Source organism: Poecilia reticulata, linkage group LG8 (genome assembly GCF_000633615.1).
Source record: "Poecilia reticulata strain Guanapo linkage group LG8, Guppy_female_1.0+MT, whole genome shotgun sequence".
Lineage (NCBI taxonomy): Eukaryota > Metazoa > Chordata > Actinopteri > Cyprinodontiformes > Poeciliidae > Poecilia > Poecilia reticulata.
The window spans coordinates 8,173,805-8,192,716 of record NC_024338.1 but is presented as its reverse complement, the minus strand read 5'-3'; the positions used below and the strand labels follow the sequence as shown (position 1 = coordinate 8,192,716).

At 40.3% G+C, this 18,912-nt stretch overlaps 1 protein-coding gene across 2 annotated transcripts; it reads left to right on the top strand.

Moving 5' to 3' along the window:
- Positions 1-64: 64 nt before the first annotated feature.
- Positions 65-17,781, top strand: LOC103468445 (transmembrane protein 184B-like). Of its 2 annotated transcripts, XM_008415541.2 has the most exons (10): positions 65-526; positions 4,192-4,425; positions 7,521-7,686; positions 11,552-11,642; positions 11,759-11,834; positions 12,213-12,304; positions 12,514-12,683; positions 13,579-13,773; positions 14,001-14,027; positions 14,901-17,781. In XM_008415541.2, the coding sequence occupies exons 2-10, from the start codon at positions 4,192-4,194 to the stop codon at positions 15,128-15,130; spliced, it is 1,281 nt and encodes a 426-aa protein (XP_008413763.1). In that variant the 5' UTR covers positions 65-526; the 3' UTR covers positions 15,131-17,781. The 2 variants fall into 2 exon arrangements, with proteins under 2 accessions (XP_008413763.1, XP_008413764.1); XM_008415542.2 differs by lacking the exon at positions 14,001-14,027.
- The last annotated feature ends 1,131 nt before the right edge of the window (positions 17,782-18,912 follow it).

Below are 18,912 nucleotides of genomic sequence, written 5' to 3'. Positions count from 1 at the left end.
GAAGGAGGAGGGGAGTGGTGTTGAGAACTTGGACGTAACCAACCATTAACTGGGCGCGCATGCGCTCTAGGAGCAGAGTTCCAACGAGCGGCTGTTGACACACAGCTTTATGATGTGGGCGAAGTAACGGTCTGTGGTCATTTTGTTTTGGACTGCTTCTAAAAAAAAAAAAWAAAAAGTTCTCTTTCTTTTTACTACCGTTTTTCCGTGGGGTCTCTTAAYCGACTTCAATTCTTGGTTATATCTTCATGTAAAGCGAGGCTTTGGGCGGTGGGAAGCTTTGCTACTCGCTAGCTAGCAGCGAGCGGATCAGCTGCCGAGCGGGCGATACTTCACAGCTTTTATGGGAAGAGAGGGAGAAGCTTCCGGTGTTCAGATAATAATGCTGTGATTACATACGTGGCTCGCTGTCGACTCGATATTAGCCGTTAGCTCTTCAACTTTTAGCTTGGACTCCTGAAGGTTCGCCATTCAGCTGGAGATGAAGAGCTAAATTGATGCTTGGATTCAAACATCTACAAAGGAGGTAAGCTTGCATTAGCAACACGGAGACATTCAGCAGGAAATATTAGTCCGTTTTGTTTTGTCTGTCTCCGAGCTCGCTCAACTTCTGAATGCGTAATCAAAATCAATATCAGCTTTAGGGCAAATATTGTTATTTGTTATCCGTTATTTCTCTCCCCACATGTAACGTATACGTCTCTAATTTCCTGCGTTATGAAATGATTTTGTTCATTCCTGCTGACGTGACAGCAGATTTATTTGTGAATGCTTTACCCCAAAGGCAGCTGGTTCGATACAGCTCAAAGTACAACCCGTGTTGTGAAACCTATCCTCGGATGAAGTCAGCAGGATCGATGAGCTGCTCCTATCTGTTGTCTGTGGCCCACTGGGAACCAGTAAGCTGTTACTGGAGCTACAAGCTGGCAGATTCGAGAGATTAACCCTCTCTGGTTCTTATCTATCGCTCCTTTTCTCATTTTAAAGGGCCATTCTGCTGAATTTATAGAACTAAAGTACGTTAAATAATTCAACTTTATGTGCGTTATTTTATACCAGTGAAACAAACAAAAACAAATTCRTGTTTTTTGGGGGGCTTTTCATTTAGGTTCTTTTTGAAAACCACACCAGATATTCTACACTGACTGAAAAATACAGTTAGTCATTTTTGAAACTTTCATTGGATTTATAGAACCATTAAGGTTGATTTCTATGATCCAAGACCATTTTAGGTTATTGTAAACTACAGAGGAACACATTTTCATTAAAAAAAAAATGTTATTGAATATGTGACAAATTAAGGTTTAAAGCATTGGTTGTTATTGGCTTGAAAACTAGAATCAAGAAATAGACAAAAAGCCTTAAAATCACKGCCTCTCAGTTTTACATTTTAAAACTCACTGTTTTTATTTAATCTGTCATTTGGACGCATTAATCTAGTCCAGATTTGAAGCTCTGAATGGATGTAATGAACTTCAGCTATGTTTGTAATTTAACCAATAGTTGTGCAGGAGTGTCGATACAGTAAAAATCCAAAAATGCTGAAAGGAAAAGCAAAAAGAAAATACATTTTTGCTTTAAATTAGGGAGTTAACCGTGTCACAAACACACACAAAGAAACAGCAGTTAAAATGCAGATTTAAAAGTCAAAACTGAATATAAATTTAAATCCAAATCTGATGCTTTAATCACTCATCAGACAAGCAGTTCATTGGTCAGATTTGTTTTATTGAAATCTGCTGTAAACAAAAACGTCTTCAGTTGCAATTTAACCGTTTTCTGCACATCTCAGGTTTTCAGGGAGTTTGTTGGCCGTGGCAAACCTTCAGACCGCTGCTTGTTTTTTAACCAGTGTGTGGAGAAAATCAAAAGCGAATCGTTGAATTATACATGGTGGTCATACTGAGAAGTACGACAAAAAAAAGGGCTGGTGTTTGAAAATGACTATAATAGATTATCTGATCTGTCCCGAGTTTCCTGAACAATCTGGTAAAGAAATATATTTGATATACAGACCCATTCAATAAACAAGAATATTATTGAAATATCCTTTTTATTTCAGAAACTTTATCACATTATATTGATGCCTTTATTCCTGTAAATTCTAATGATTTTTCACTTACCGTTAATGAAAGCATGACATTTAAAATTATATTACATGAGATCAATTTTTTTAAAAAGCGTTTTTTCTTTTTTTGAAATAAAAACTTAATGAAAAGTATGTTTAATATCTGCTTAAAGGTTGATAATTTTCAAAGGGTACTTTTAATCTGGCGACACCCATAATCAAATTTATTGAATATCTGCGTTGAGTCACATGATAAATTCAAATTAGATTGATCATTTCTGTTCTGATGGTTAATTTTGAACGGAAAGTCAAAAGCTGCTTTACTTACGGTTTTGGTTCTGGGTTGTTTTTATTTCCGTTCTGTTCACTTTATTTTGGATATTTACATTATCTTCCAGTTCCAGTGTTAACTGCTCTTCTTTCAAAATTAAAGTGTATTGGTTTTTGAGAGAGTGAACGTCCATTATTGATATATTGTTTGAAACTGGTCTCAGAGCTACAAATTATCGTCCAGAAAGATTTGTGTTTTATGAGTTTAAAGAAAGAACGTAGATGAAGATGATGATTTAAAAAAAAATTAAAATGTTCACCCGTTTTTGTTCTTTTTTTTTTTTCATAAGGGGAGATGAAAAACAATGGGAATGAGTCAGTTTTCATTGAATCGGCTCTGGTTGTTGATCCAGGTCACTCAGCAAATGCAGGACAATAGTTTTGATGTTTATTAAATGGATTAAATAAAAAGAATATATCTATTTCCTGCCATTCTTAGTCTACAAACATGACACAGGTTTTTCAGACTGCTACAAATCTGATGGAGGTTGTTGATGCATCAAATGGGGATTTTTCTACATTTTTCGTTTTCTTATCAATTCTAAACTACCTCGTTTTCTGTTTCATTTGTTACAACCTTCCCTCCTTCCTTCCTGATGCGCTCCCTGCTTCTGCATTGTCACAAGCTTATTGAGTCTCAAGGCAAGGGGCATGAGTCACCCATGACCGCAGCGTACACACACACCACACAGACGCCTATATTTAGCTGCTACTCAGAAGGGCTCGGGCAGTAATCATGAAAATTAGTTTTGAGTACGAACGAGTTGATCGTCACTTTCCTGGAAGCGCCACCGAGGCGCCGACGTAGTCGTCAAGGTGAGCGATGCGCGTCGGCCGTGTTGGGCGTCTTTTTGATGTGACAAGCTCTCAAGTTTAGTCCGCCTGGCTTTCATTTGTCTGAGTGCTGTGCGAATAGGTGGCGCGCATCAGAGGTCTAGGTGAAAGCCGTCAGGGAAACATCTAAATGTGTTTTCTATAGAAAACGTGTTTTCTAAGTATGTGGAAAAAAAATAAGGAAGTATGGGGAAGAAATGTGTATTTTTGCAACTTATTGCATCCATCCGTCTAACCTGCTTGTTTATCGGCTTAAAAACGGGTCACAAAGTCTGGGCGTTTACTTCTGGAATAGTTTGGAACTTTCTAAAGAACTCAGTGATGACATTAGTTGTTATGAACCTTTTCTTTCTGCATTTATGGAACGAAACCGAAAATTAGATACTTGTGTATTTCACTTTATTTATTTGCTTCTATGTAGATAATTGAAGGTGGTCAAAGGTTTTCTGGTGTGTATCATGTTTTGAGCTGATTTCTGTTCTCTGGAAATTCGTTTCTATGGTGTTTCTATCTTTAGCACGCCTCTTCCTGCCCTCTGCGCAGAGAAATAACCAATCTCAGTTTGTTTCATGTTAATATCTCTGTGGTTTTTGTTATTTTTTTGCATTCCCGTGATTCTCTCCTCTCCCACCTACCTCATGCCATCTCCTCTCACCCCCTCGCTCTTCATCTCACGTCACATCCACCCGACGCCTTCTGCATTTTAGATCTGTGCACTGTCCTACTTTCGCTGTTTTTTCTCTCTCTCTCTCTCTCTCTCTCTCGCTCTCTAACATCAGTGAATATTGGCTGCAGATTTAGGTCACAGCTCAGGCTCATGTAGTTCTGTTCAGCTGTATTTTCACATGACGTTTGTTTGATTCAGGATTTATAAGTCGTTTAGACGAACTGCTCAAGTTTGGGCTGATTTGTGTCGCATGAAGCATGATCACTGACGAGGCCCCGCTGTCTCCAAACAGATGAGTCAGCTTTGGTGGCGAGCCAAGCGCCTGTCGGAGAGGCTGGGAAGCGACTCTCCTGATGGCCTTCCTCCGGGCTTCCTGAGCACCGTGGCCCCTCAGGGGTCCAACTCCTCCTGGGCTCCCATCCCCCTGGTGTTCAGGCCGGAGGAGCAGTTCTTCCTCATGACCTCCACTGCCCAGACCATCTCCGGGTTCTTCGTCTGGACGGCGCTTCTCATCACGTGTCACCAGGTAAGAGGCGGACATTTTGAGCTAAATCCGTCTTTAGCCTCCTGATTGCGGTACCGTCCAGGGTCGGTTCTAGGCCGTTTGGAGCGCAGGGCCAACATCCTCCACCGTGAGATCACTTAGGTTGCCATGTACCATCAGAGACACACTCTAAATTTATTTAAATATTTTTTTAAGTTCTTTTTATTTATTAATTCACCAATTAGTTCATAAAATACAAACACTAACTATAGGCTAACAACCTGTCGTAGGTCAGTGGAATTTATCTACAAAATAACAAAGACAAGAGAACAGTAAAAAAAACTAAATAAAAATAAACAAAAAAGGAGGTGCACATTAAAATTACATTTCAGACAAAGACAAAAAAAACCCACAGAAAATATCCAAGTGGTGTGGCATCAAAAATTGGATTGTTAGGAGAACTCTTTTCTTTTTAATCTTGGCAGTTATTTGCTGATTTGCATAAAATGTATTTTTATACATTTGAAAAAGAAATTGTGGGAAAAACAAGAATAGTACTTAACACATTTAGTAAGGCACACAGTATTTGCAGCTAAAAGTTTACAAGTACAAAATTGAAATAAATGGCACCATTAGTCCAACATTTATATAACCGTGTGTGATGCAGTTGGATTTTGATGGATTCACAAATTTCACTGCACAACTGTCAATCCAAATTTCTTAAATAAGACATGTTAAACTATATTGCACTTCAGGAATCACAAGTTAATTTGCACAACTGTTATAAAAAGATACTTTTCACGAAAGAAGCAGGCTACAGGTTTAGCTTCAGAATCGTTTCCTAGTGTGGAAACTGATGCCGCCCTTTAGGAGGAGCCGCCCCGGGCGTCTGCCCACTTCACTCGTATCAGAAACTGCTACTGGCACCATCAAAGAGATTTTATTTAATCTTTGTATTCATGTTTACACACGCTAAACACCCGAGCACACCCAAAGTCTTTTGTTGCCTGGAGATGAGGGGTGTCCAAGGTGCGGTCCAGGGTCCATTTGCGGTGTCTGCGGTGATTTTGTACGGCCCATGACTTCAATTCAAGAATGATTCAAACTTGCCAACCTCTTACACAGGTGGTTGGTGCAGATGGAGACTTTTTCCTTTTTAACCAAGGCAAAACTATAGCAAATTAAAATCTTAAAATAGAAAACGTTGGCTACAATAACCAGACATTTTTATCTTCTCTTGTGAGGAGTCCAGCAAGCTCTGCTTTTAATGAAATGATTAAAACTTTGCTATGTACTTTTCAACGAAAGTGACCAGAATCATGTTTCTTTTGCTCAAAATTGACCAAAAAAAAAGTTCTATTATTTGCAGTGGAGACCTTTCAAAATTTGCAAAGTCTACAGCAGATCTCCAGTTTGTCTTGAAGCTGCTAGATGTTTTGTGTTCAGTGATGGCTCTGCTGATGAGCTTATTACATCAGTTTTTTGTTTTGTGCCTTCATGACCTGCAGATCTGTCATACCCCGAAGGCTAGATCACTTGTCTCTCATTGTTTGCCGATGCTCTTCACATTCAGAGTTAAAGAATAGGCTGTTGTCGCTCAGGCAACAGGTGCTCCACTAGCACCTCATCAATAATCAGGAGATGAGTGGTTTTTGCTCGTGTTTGTGGGCGTGCCTGTTCAGCCCAAGGCCACCTAGGAACAATGTGTGTAAATGGACCAGCTTGTTTGGTGTGTGGTCACCCACTTGTCATCACTACACCCCAGGTGTGGGTCTGGGGTAGTGGGGGAAGGGCAATAGGTGCGGACATTGTGTAAGGAGGGAAAAGCAGGAGGTTGGGGGGCCGGATGGAGCAGGCAGAGGAGTCCCGGTGATGAATGATTACCCTGTTGTTCCTGCCGTCTGCTGCTCTGAATAGGAGTGATAAAAGCTTGGTGTCAGTTTCCTAAAAACAACCCCCCACACGCCGGTTCACACGCACACATCCTGCCGGCTATCGCGCCTCCAGTGCCCGAGTTCGACAAGTTAACACTGTCCGCGAAGATTCTGGTTTCAGCAGGTTGGGTTTAGTGTCAAACAGCTTGTTTGTAAAACCAAAAAGGACAGTAAAACATTAGATTCACACAAACCAGAGCTACTCGTTCAAGACTTCCATAACGTCTCGGTTTGTTGTTTGTGTTTCGTCACTTTTGGGTGCATGCTTGGGTTTATGTCCCGGATGTTGTGGGGTGATCGATCCCGGCTCAGTTTGTTTACAGTTTTTGATAATAACAACTTTTTAAAACAGTGGGACAGACACCCGAGAGCTCTGGCTGACAGTCTTCCCAGTTACTGCACTTTGTTCTCAGGTTCCTCCCAGTGTCCCATTACTACCAGGCAATTAACCCTTTGCTTCTTGTTTAAGGTGTCTGTGCCTCCCTAGAAAGGATTTTAAAAGTCTGAAATTCATGTATATATAATGAAAGCCTTAAAATATCTTAAATTCGTGAGGCCATCTCACAATAAAATGTGAGATGGCCTTAAATGTGTTAGTCACAGGTCTTAAATTGTGTCATGGCAGAACCTTTTAATCTCCTACAATTTTTTTTTCTTTTCTTTTGGGACCTTTCTGTGAGTCAAAAGTTTGAGACGCACGCAGACATCTTCATTGCGTTCTGTAACTACCGTTAGCTAAATGCTAATATACCATTGCTAGCTAGCTTTTTTGCATCTATCATGGGTAAGTACAAACCTTCGTTGTCGCCACTGGTTCACTTATGTTGCCAACATGTGTGAGGCTAGGTGTATTCTTTAAAATTAAAAGATTAAGCTAGGCTCTATGGGGGTTAAGGCTGTAGAGAGCCATGTGCAATGTGAGAGCCACTGCTAAGAGCCATAAACGACCCCAGAAATGTGTCTGTATTTATTTATTTTTGTTGTAATATAGCACAAATCCCCCAATCATCTCCCATATTTATAGCTTTCCGGTCTTAAATTTGATTCAAGGTGGCATTAAAAAGGTCTTAAATTTAATTTGCTGAAACCTGCAGATACCCTGTTGTTTACTCAGACACTACCTTCACCTTTGTGTGCTAATTTCTAGCTTAAGATGGAGTAAAAATGTTTGTCTTATTATTTCTCTCCAAATCTTCTTCGTAGATCTACATGCACCTCCGTTACTACAGCTCTCCAAACGAGCAGAGACACATAGTCAGGATCCTGTTCATCGTGCCCATCTACGCCTTCGACTCCTGGCTCAGCCTGCTTTTCTTCACCAATGAGGAGTATTACGTGTACTTCGACACAGTCAGAGACTGCTATGAAGGTTGGTGCACAGCCAGAGCCCGAAGCTGACCCCGGTAGACAAAAAAACGTCAGGGCAGAATGAACAGCTGAGTGTTTCAGAGTGCGTCTCCTGCTGGAAATGAGACCGGGAGGATTTATGTGAAACCCCRGTGGCAGATGGCCTTTGTAATGTCTTCGTTTACAAAGGTTGCCATCTTTGTTGTCACGTCTCCAAGGCCTGTTGGGATTACAGAGGAGGGGGAAACCAGTTTCCTAGCAACCGTGTGAACACGGACAAACCCTTGAGAAAGGATCCCACCTTTGGGCAGATTGATCATTACTTGTCCAGTCAATCTCATCAGACGATGGTTAAATTATTAAACACAAAATTGTATTAATATAAGTGTGGAGTGGGAGAAAGGAGATTCATAAACAAACATAAAAAGTGTGGCATTCGTTTGTATTCAGCAATATTTTTGCAGAATCTTATTTTGCTGCAATTATAGCTCCAAGTCTTTTAGGGTATCCGCCTTTACAAGTAAATGATGCAAATACAAATACACAATCGCAAAAAAGAAARCACAAATGCAAATAAAAAAGTTGCAATGAYGATAAACAGAAGCAAAAATTGACAACATCAGCATTAAAGACCTGTTGCCATGGTATCCACCTTCCAGAYCACTCAGGTCTTCTGGTTCTGGTCGGGTCTGCTTCTCAGAACCAGAACCAAACACGGAGAAGCAGCATTCAGCTTCTATCATCCTCTAATCTGGMACAAACTTCCAAAMAMYTACAGAWCCRCTGAAACACTGAGTTCTTAAAATGCAACCTGTTTGTAGTGTCTGTTGATTCAGAATAACTAGAAGATAGATCATATGTTTGATATGTATTTGCTCAATGATTTTGATGTAATTTGGAAAAAAGTGATGTTTATTGCTTGTTTCATAAATTATTCATGCTTTATGTTTTAGTGGTGTAAAACACTTTGAACTGCCTTGTTGCTGAAATGTGCTCTACATATAAACGTGACTGACTAGTGAAACAAATTTAAATAAAAAAATTCTGCAACCACAAGAAATAGAAGCAAAAAAGGAAAATAGCAAAAGCAACAGCAAGTATAAATCGCTGCAAACTCGCACCACAAAATGGAAGTCCTCCAGACCACTAGGGGGAGTCGACCACCAAATCATACAGGTTCAGACCCTCAGTGAAGTTGGGATGTTTTGAAGAAAGTTGGAAGAAGAGAGAAACTGACTTTACAACATAGCACAGGAGCTGTTGAACAGCAGCGTATTTAGGTAACATTAATGACTCCAGACAACCCCTAGTGGCCTGGAGGACTTCCGGGTTTTGTGGAGCAAGTTTGCAACATTTTGTCCTTCTGTTGTTTTTGCTATTTACAGTATTTTCTCTTTTAGTTCTGTTTGCTGCGATTGCARCATTTTTYGTTTGCAGTTATTKTTTTGTGTRTGTTTTGGATTTTGTGTAATTTACGTGTTTGCAGCGTGTTTTCACCCGTCACCCAAAACTTTGCCGTTTAATACCTGTACAGCAAAAATACCCCGTTGCTCCCTGGTCATCGTTTGGGTTTTCTGAMACAATTTTCGAACTTTTAGTTTTGATCAATTTTGGAAGTTGACACTTGATCTGTCCAAGAAAATGTGCTGTTTTTGCCTGCCATGGTGAAAGTGAATACTTAGATTAATGGAGGTGCAGGAACTGAGCAGTGACGCGAAGCAGATCCTGCAACTCGCCATAAGAATATCKTCCCAGAAACATTCGCTGCACCTGGAAGTTTTATCCCAAACAGCCTTAAACAGAGTTCGGTTTTTATAAGCTGTGACTGCAGGCTCGTATTTTAGATCCTACAATGATCTTAGCGTCAGAAAATTCTCAAAGCAGGAACAGGACAACTTTTTGGCAAGCTGAAAAAAAAACATGTGCAAGTCCTAAGGAGCAATACGGATTACTGACAGCTGGTGTAGCACAGCGCATAACCTGCAGGGGGCGTCTCTTCCACCAACACCTGAAAATAACTGCGGTTTAGACTCACCTCATGTCTTTCTGTTCTCTATTTTAATATGCGACATGAAGCATTTAATATATATTAACAATCACATATCAGTCTAAAGAAAAGTGGATTGTTTTATGCACTATTGTGATTATTATTCTTGGAAATTTTCTCCTAAGCGTTTCCATTAACGTTTTGATTTCATGCACTGCTTGACCTTTTCAAGCTACGAGGCCTGAGTTTGTTTTAGAGGGAAAAACACAGCATCTGTGATTATGCAACTCTTAACAAAGCCAGCTCTGTGCTGCTGCTGCTGCCGCCGCTGCTGCCGACTGTGCTCTGGCGAGTATTTTCACTGCTATACACAGTTGAGCTCAGCCGCTTTGGACAGTAAAATTAAAAGACAGAGCGCAGACAGAGGGGAGCCAGCATCTGCGGGTTCCACCAGGGGGAGCAGGAAGCGCTTCCATGTTTATGTACTCCTCTGCAAAAGGGCCTTTACCCAAAATTAGATGTTTGTTAGCTTTAGGTGTTTTGCAGCCTGTCTGGAAAGACACAACAGCAGATAGAGCCTGACATGTTTGCTCAAGCAGCATAACGGTCGCCAGCCGCCTGCAGGCTTTTAAACACAACATCGACGAGCCGCTTGAGAACCGAACTTCCAACTATCTCTGTACTTCCAACCGCATTCAGGGTTTCTGCAAGGTGCTAAAAGTCTCAAATACATTTCAGCTATCGATTAATCTGATTATTCTGACAATTAATCTGATTTTTTAAAAACTGGCACACTGTAGATTTTTCGTTTAAGCAACACTCCAGATTTGGTTTAATGAGGGAATGACAAAAAAAAAAGTTCATGGGAGATTTTCTTTTTTACAAAATTTGAAGCAAGTGAAGCTAAAACTGCCACTTGAGGAGTTTTGGGTAAATCAAATTGGACAAAAAGGCTTTTGTTTTTTCTAAAATGCAAAACGCTTATATAATTTATACAGTTTTGATATAATTACTAAGTCTGAATACTCCAGTTAAAGATTAATCGAATACTAAATTAGTTGACAATTATCTCAATAATCAGGATGAATGTGTGATTAATCGTGATTAATTATGGATTAAAAAGGTTTTTTTTATCTAAAATGCAAAACGCTTATCATTTCTACAGTTTTGGCATAATTACTGATTTGCTCTTTCAGCAAATGACCCTTTTCTAAGTCTGTATACTCCAGTTGAAGATTAATCGAATACTAAATTAGTTGACAATTATCTCAATAATTGATTAATCACGATGAATCCGATTAATCGTGTCAACTCAAAACATACTTCCCGATACACCATTTTTATTTGACTCAACAGAAGACGAGTTTTTTTTTTTTTTTTTTTACAGCTGATAGGTTGAATAAAGAACAGAAATCCTCAAATCCATTAAAATCTTAGTGTTGCAGCTGAAATCCAGGGTCCTTGCCTGCAAAAGACACACATATGCACCAAGCAGGAATACAATACGGCGCCTGAACAAGCCAGCGCATGACATCAGCTCTATTTTTTCTGTACCATGGCTGCGTTCCACGAACACCAGCTCTCCCAGGAGTTTGTTTTCCATGAACAGGGTTCCCAGAGGTTCCCTCTTATCACGCTGATCCACCGCCACACTAGAGACCGGCGCTTTAGTATTTATGCGCAGACAAAACCAGCAGATGGGGTGGGATTCATTTCCAAGTCGGAATCTGGCAGAATCAGCAAAACAGAGCTGTAATCATGAGAGAGGTGTCGGGCACTGCGGAGATTTCATAACTGAGTAATGCCACAGCAACCGCTTTGTTTTCCAAAGAATAAATCTAGTTATTTTTAAAGGTTTGAAAAATAATATACGATTAATTCTGCACTCCTCCCTTTGCAGCGTTTGTCATCTACAACTTCCTGAGTTTGTGTTATGAATATCTGGGAGGAGAGAGCGCCATCATGGCTGAAATCAGAGGGAAACCCATCGAGTAAGTTTCATTTGCTGCTAGCTTAGCTTTCAGTTTAATCTTGACTTCACTTATTTTACATGACGATGACCCTAAAACCATGAACTCTTCCTGTGTCGACCTTTGCCCTCCCATAGGTCAAGCTGCATGTACGGGACCTGCTGTCTGTGGGGAAAGGCCTACTCCATCGGTTTCCTCAGGTTTTGCAAACAGGTATCAATTGCTGCATGATGTGAGAGTCAACCTTGTCCATTAAACCAAGCCCAGTAAAATACAGCTGATAAGATATTTCAAAACATTTTCCTCTAAAGTCAAGAACTGGTCAAGAATTTTTAATGTTTGCCTTTTGGATGGATGGAAACTCTTGAGATACAGTCACCCTTTCTTTATAGTGAATAGATCAGAACATGATAACTCTTACACATTCGAAGATCTGGAAAAACAAATATTATTTTCGAGCTCCTTCTGGCTGGCCAATCACGGCTCCCCAGCTGGTTTCTCGGTGCGTCTCTGTGCCTATAAAGCTCACCTGCCTTTCCTTGTTGCTACCTGCCCACCGCCGTCGGTAACCGTCCTCTCATGCTCCCTCAGGCCACTCTCCAGTTCTGCGTGGTCAAACCTCTGATGGCGGTCATCACCGTCATTCTTCAGGCCTTTGGAAAATACAAAGACGGAGACTTCAAGTAAGAGTCGACCGCAAAACCCGCTCACACAAAAACACTCAATACCCAAAGTGTTTTGATGAACACTTTGGGTATTGGTTCAGAACATCCCTCATCCCTGGGTTCAGAACAAGCCTCACCCAGGGATGAGGCTTGTTGTGTACGTCAAKCCTGGGTGGCCTCAGTTTGTGTGTTCATTCATCAGACTGTTCTGTGTTTCTGCTCTCCAGCGTGGCGAGCGGCTACCTGTACGTCACCATCATCTACAACATCTCTGTCAGCTTGTCGCTCTACGCGCTCTTCCTCTTCTACTTTGCAACGCGCGAGCTGCTCGTCCCCTACAACCCCGTGCTCAAGTTCTTCATGGTGAAGTCGGTCATCTTCCTCTCCTTCTGGCAGGGTGAGGACGTCACAACAGAGTCAGCAGAAATGTTACTGCAGATGCACCGATGTCTCGGCCCAGCTTTATTTATCGGATCGATATTATAACTAAAAAAAAGACTAATATCGGCCGATACCAATGTTGGTGTCGATATATTGTGCATCCCTAAATATAACAAAAGCTTTTTCAAATAGTGATGTACGTAACTGTGTTTAAGTAGGTAAATATTTACCGATATTAATAACTAATATTGATTCTTGTCTTGTTAATTTAGGGGAATTAATATCTGTTACAGATATCGGCCCAAATTTTCAAATCGGTGCCTTTCAACCTAAAATTCAGTATCTTAATAATAATTTATCACTTTTTTCCCACAAATTTACACATTTGCTTCAATATTTAAAGGTTTTTTGTGTCACTGAGCTCTGACTGATTTGTTTGTTGTTCTAAAAAATAAAAAAATGTAACCAGAAAATGTTGCTGATCACGTTTGTGGTTGAAGCCACGTGCAGCAGGCCTGAGAGACAGATTCAGGTCGAGGTATGAATCTGGAAAAGGAAAAAGCCCAGTAATATTTCTACATTATTTAAAGCCTCCAGACGAAGACTAAAACATTTATTAATCTTCCAATGAGTGAATAAAGTAACTTCAGAACGGGGGAAACAACTTGCAGAGTGGTGGAGCTTTCTTTGTTTGGCCAAAGTTCATGAAGCTAAAGCTAGCATTAGCTTCCCACCATGCTGTCATGGATCTGGTCATTATTGCAGGTTTGTTTTGGATAAATATTCCCCACTGGGGGAAAAAGTGGTTCAGAAAAATCATTGATAGTGAACAACAACACTTTTATGCTCCTAAGCGTCTGTAAACTCAGCAGGTAAATTTCTCCCCTTGACCTTTTTTGTTTCCGACTCAGGCATGCTGCTGGCCATCCTGGAGAAATGCGGCGCCATCCCTCAGATCAACTCCACCGACTTCTCCGTGGGGGAGGGAACGGTCGCCGCCGGCTACCAGAACTTCATCATCTGCATCGAGATGTTCTTCGCCGCCGTGGCTCTGCGCCACGCCTTCACCTACAAGGTCTACATGGACAAGAGGCTGGACTCGTACGGTAGGGTGGGGGATCCGTCTCCGTTCAAACTCCTCGGGCTCGGCGCGCCGCGGCTCGGGACAGAGCCGACCTCTGTCCGCTTTTCACTTTGACTCCTGTCCATAACTCAACGAACCGTTGATAGTCTCTCTCCTTTTTCTCCTCCTGTTTGCTCTGCCGCTGTTTTCAGCCTGACTTTCTTTTGTTCCTTCTCTCTTTCTCTGCTCCTCGTTCTGCTGCACTTAAAGGCTCATTTCCCATCTATGGACAATACGGTAGGTCTGACTCTGCCTCGCCGTTTCCCCTCCCTGTATTGTGTCTCTACAGGCTGATTTAACTGTGGTTAGTCATTCATTACTCTGTCTGTGATCCTTCTGTGATATTATTTCACCATTTGAAACGTGCCGTCTTTATTGCTTTTGATATGCGTTTGTTTTTCTTGGTTTTCCTGTTGCTGTACGAGCGTCATCCTGCAGACTAAATGCTCACCAAAACTACTTATATTTAAGCTGTGCTCATTTTAAAAGATTTAAAAATCAAGGTAATAGAAAAGCTTGTTTTAGCATTTTTAAAATGCGTTTTGTGCAATTTTTCAACCAAATTTCCAAAATATTATTTGGAAATCTGTTCTTTTTGTCTGTAGTTGTTTTTTAATTGGGGATTAAATTACACGTCATTAAATTTTTTTATAGATACACTATAAAAGTAAATGTTTTTCCAAGCATATATAAATAAAATCTAGTTCTTGAATTTAAAAAGAATCAAAACAAATGTACTATAAAAAGGCAACATTTAAGTTCCCAAACAAATCTGGGCTGAATCTGTCCTTTGGTTCGAAACAGTTACTGCTTCTACCTCCCAAAAAAAAATCAATAAATAATAAATAAAATGTGTGTCAACTTTGACATTCACTTTTTATCACAAAGTGAAAGATTTGAGCGTTAAGACTCAAGTCAGCACAGGCAGGATTTTCAGCTGCTTTGTGTTTGAACCGTTTTATTTTTTTTATCCTTTTGCGCATTTTAAAAAAATATTACTTTGCAAAAATGATCCCTGTAGGCTTTTTTTTTTTTTTGTCACTCGTTCAACCCCCCCCCCCCCTTCACTTCTCGCCCAGCGTTGAGTGGTTTTCCCGCCTCGCCCTGCAGGTCGCTGCGCTCCGATGAAGAGCATCTCCAGCAGCCTGAAGGAGACCATGAACCCGGGGGACATGGTCCAGGACGCCATCCACAACTTCTCCCCGGCCTACCAGCAGTACACCCAGCAGTCCACGCTGGAGCACGGCGGCGGGCCGTCCCTGTCCCGCAGCCACAGCAACCTCAGCGCCCGCGGCGACAACGAGAAAACCCTCCTGCTGAGCTCCGACGACGAGTTCTGACCTTCAACCTCCTGACGTTTTACTTAAGCCTTAACTTTCAGCGGTGGGTTTTTTTTTTTGCTGTTGTTTTTTTTTGTTTCCATTCCAGACGAGAACGACAGCTCTGGTCGGAAACCGTGGCGACAGGAGGCGTCACGGAGGGACCATCCGAGGCTTTTTGAAGGCCGACTTGTTACTTGTGGTGATGTCATATAGCAGCTGTGGTTGTTATGGTTACAGATGCTAGCTAAATGTCTGCATACATCAGAATATGGGTTAGTACTAGATAACCGCGCCTGCTTATAGCGTCTGGTTAATGCACTTTAGATGGTACAGCAGAGAAAACAAGTGCCATCTTCATCTAAAACACACAGCTTTCTTAGTTTTTTGTTTTTGTTTGTTTCTTACCTGAACATTGCCAAAAACAAAAAAGAGAGAAATCTGAACTCCACTGATTTTTAAGCTTAGAGTTGCTTTATAGAGAAAGGTACGGAGATTCAATCTGCTGGCATTAGATGTGTTTGTTTTTTTATTATTATAAATAATTTTACATGTCATGCTGTGTGAACAACGCATTTATTAACACACTATTTCAGAAATGTTTGTCAGATATATTGTGGATATACTATGTACTTTGTTATTATTGTAGGTTTGTTTGATGAGAAGCAGTGAGAGTGAACCCAGCTGTCCGCCCAGACCGGACAGCTGGAGGAGAGATTGTTTTGTTTTGATTTGGCGTGGGCGTGGGGGGGGGAGAGGTGAATGGGGGAGGGCGGAAGTACGACGCCCACGCAGATTACAGATTACCGAAGAAGCCATGCTTCCTGCTGAGCTGCCCCAGCTGTGATATGCTGGACTCTGTAATCTTATGATTGATGCCGTCACGTTCAGCACAGAGCCTGCTGCCCCCTGCTGGTTCCCACATGCTACTGCATCTCCGCCGCAGCGCATTTCAGACGTAACTACTTTTGGATAAAGGAAAGGCTTTAACTTTAATGGAGTTGATAATCATAACACGTGGTTTTTAAGATTTTATTTTATTTTTTTATTTTTTGAAAGGTGTTAAGAGAAAGGTGTTTCAGCAGGAAAGTGGTGATTTCTGGTGTTTTTGCTGTCCTCTGCTGGCTTTAATGACCTTTCTCCAGAACAGGATGAAAACGTTTCCATGTCCGCCACTAGTCGCCGGTGTTTGTCAAGCCTTATGTTTATGAATGCTTAATCCAATCATATTTTAGATATAAAATTATTGCAGACAAAAACAAGGTACCTCATAGTGCATCATGTGAATGAATAGTTTCAGTGAAGATGGAAATTTTGATGAGAACTTTATTTTTGGGGGATGTCCTGATCTGATGCAAACTGTCACATTTTTAAATTGAGTCTGAACTAAACCCAACTACACTACTTGTTATTTCCCTGAGTTATTAAAATCCACAGCCCATGCTCATGGTGCCAGTTTGAAAAATGGGATTAGTCGAAGAAACGGGGTTTCCCTAACAAATCAAGTAATATTCACCATAGCTGCGTTTCTACTGACCATATAACTGCTCGATTTGGAATCACCAAATAAATGCGCTTTATAGTGCATTTATATTTATAGTGCATTTATTTTTCGAAAAAAGTCAAATTTTTTGGATAAAAAGTTTTTTTTTTGCACTGGGATGAGGTGGTTTTTAGGCCGTAACCTAATTAGCGTATTTCGCAAAACTGCAATAGAAACACTTTTTTCGGAATCTCAGGAGTCACGTGATCAACAGCCGGATGTTACTACTGGCGGAAAGGACGAAGTAGACGACAGGAAGTGGTAAGTGGATTGTGGGGAACTTATGGTGTGAACAAACTATTTAGGTGTGATTTTAATTACGTTCCTTGTCTAACAGAAACACCGCAGTTGCGAAATTGTGTTTTTTCTCTCGAAATTAGCTGAATATTGACAAAAGTTTTGTGCACATTTGTAATGGAAACAAAGCTAGTGAATGATGCTAGCGTTGGCCTACCATTTCAACTACTACTATCAGCTCACTGGGGACTATAGTTTTATGTCTTGACACTTACCTTTAGAGATTAGATAAAATATGTCACTATGCAGAAAAAGGATAACATAGCATTTGAAACCTCTGGGAGCTAAATGGGATAAAATAACTCCAATCTAAAAAAAAAGTCCTGATCAGGACATTCCTGTTATTATTTTGATTTTTTGTACCACAGAATATTTTTGCTTCAGCAGTTTTGCAGTGGTTGGCTGCAAATATATTTCTTAAAGCTATGATTTGTGTGAATGCTTTGCTTGTGTATCCCTCAGTCGAACTCGCTCCATAAACTTCATCACTGTTAATATTTTATCTGGCTGTAGAACCTTGATTTAAAATACTATAAAAATAGTTTTAAATTTATGTATCAAGTCTGTCACAAAGCTGGGAGCTTCATCAGTTGTGTATATAAAGCACTGTGCGACTCTTGTAGGAGATGAATGAGTGAGGAATTGCTCGGTAGTGTTCTGTTTGAATATTCTAGCATCAAGTTGTTTCACTTTTATATTTGCTGAAGTTTTTTGGTTAAAATACTTTTTTAATATGTATATTGGTTATTTGTTTCAATGCTACGTTGACTTCATTTGGTGTTGGAAAGCAAATAAAGGAAATATGGGGGGAAATAATGTTTTTCCCAAGATATTTTTTCAACTGTAATCAATCATTTCAACAATCTGACGTTATAGTGATTACTCCACGTTTCCAACATGTTGGGCAACATTCAGCCAGTCACAGCAGGTTTGAAGAGTCTGAGAGTGTTGTAGCTTTTAAACTAGAGTAGATGGAAATTGATCAAGTTAATGAAAAATCAGATGGAATTGCTGAGATAATATTAATGTGTTCTGTAAATAAGAAGCACATACATGTCTATTAATATTTAACTTGATAATTATGCTCTACTTTGTGTTGGTAAATCATATAAAATGCAAATAAAAACACAAAGTGTGTTGCAGCAAACTTTTGGTGCTCTTTGCACACCATACATGGCTACTTCGATTTTCTAAGAATGTTTCTGAACCTCTGCCCTGTTCTCCCCCCTTAAAGCCCGTTTCTTGTTGCTGGACTTGAAAAGCCGGGCCCTGTGGTACCAGTGTCATCGGAAATGTCCTGGGAGGCATTTGGAGCAAACTGCACCATTAGAAAATCTGCTCCTTTCACCGTCCCAGTTCTCAGACAGAGCTTATTCATCATCATCACCACTGTTCAGCTTAGCAAAAACAGGACATGGTGAGCTGTTTAGGGCCACTTTAGACTCTGCTATAATAACGGTTAACAGTCTATTGTATCCCTATTTAATACCAAATGCACAAGAGGTCAACTCCTTTTTTTTCTAAAATCCAAACAACCATTAAGAACAAAAGTTCACAAGTCCCCAAAATTTCCAGTAATATAATATACGGTTATTTTTAAGCAGACTTGACATAGCTGAATTGTTGCATTAACATAAAAGAAATAAGCTTCCTAAAATTAAAATATGTATACATCTTTGTGTGTGTGTGTGCGTGTTTGTTTCGGTTTCTTCCTGGCCCACAGAGGGCAAAAGTGCGTAATTTTGTTACATATTTCAGATTAGGGGAAAGTGGCGCCATCTGGTGGACAAGCAGAATGAAAATTTAACAGATTATGCTAAAATGAAAGGATTTAAAAAATCCATTCTGAACAACATTAAGGCATTGTTCAGATGCGTTTTTGGCTAAAGGGTCAAATGCGGGTTTTTCTTCTGGATGAAAGGCTGAATGTCTGATAGACATTTCTATTCAGACTCGATATGTT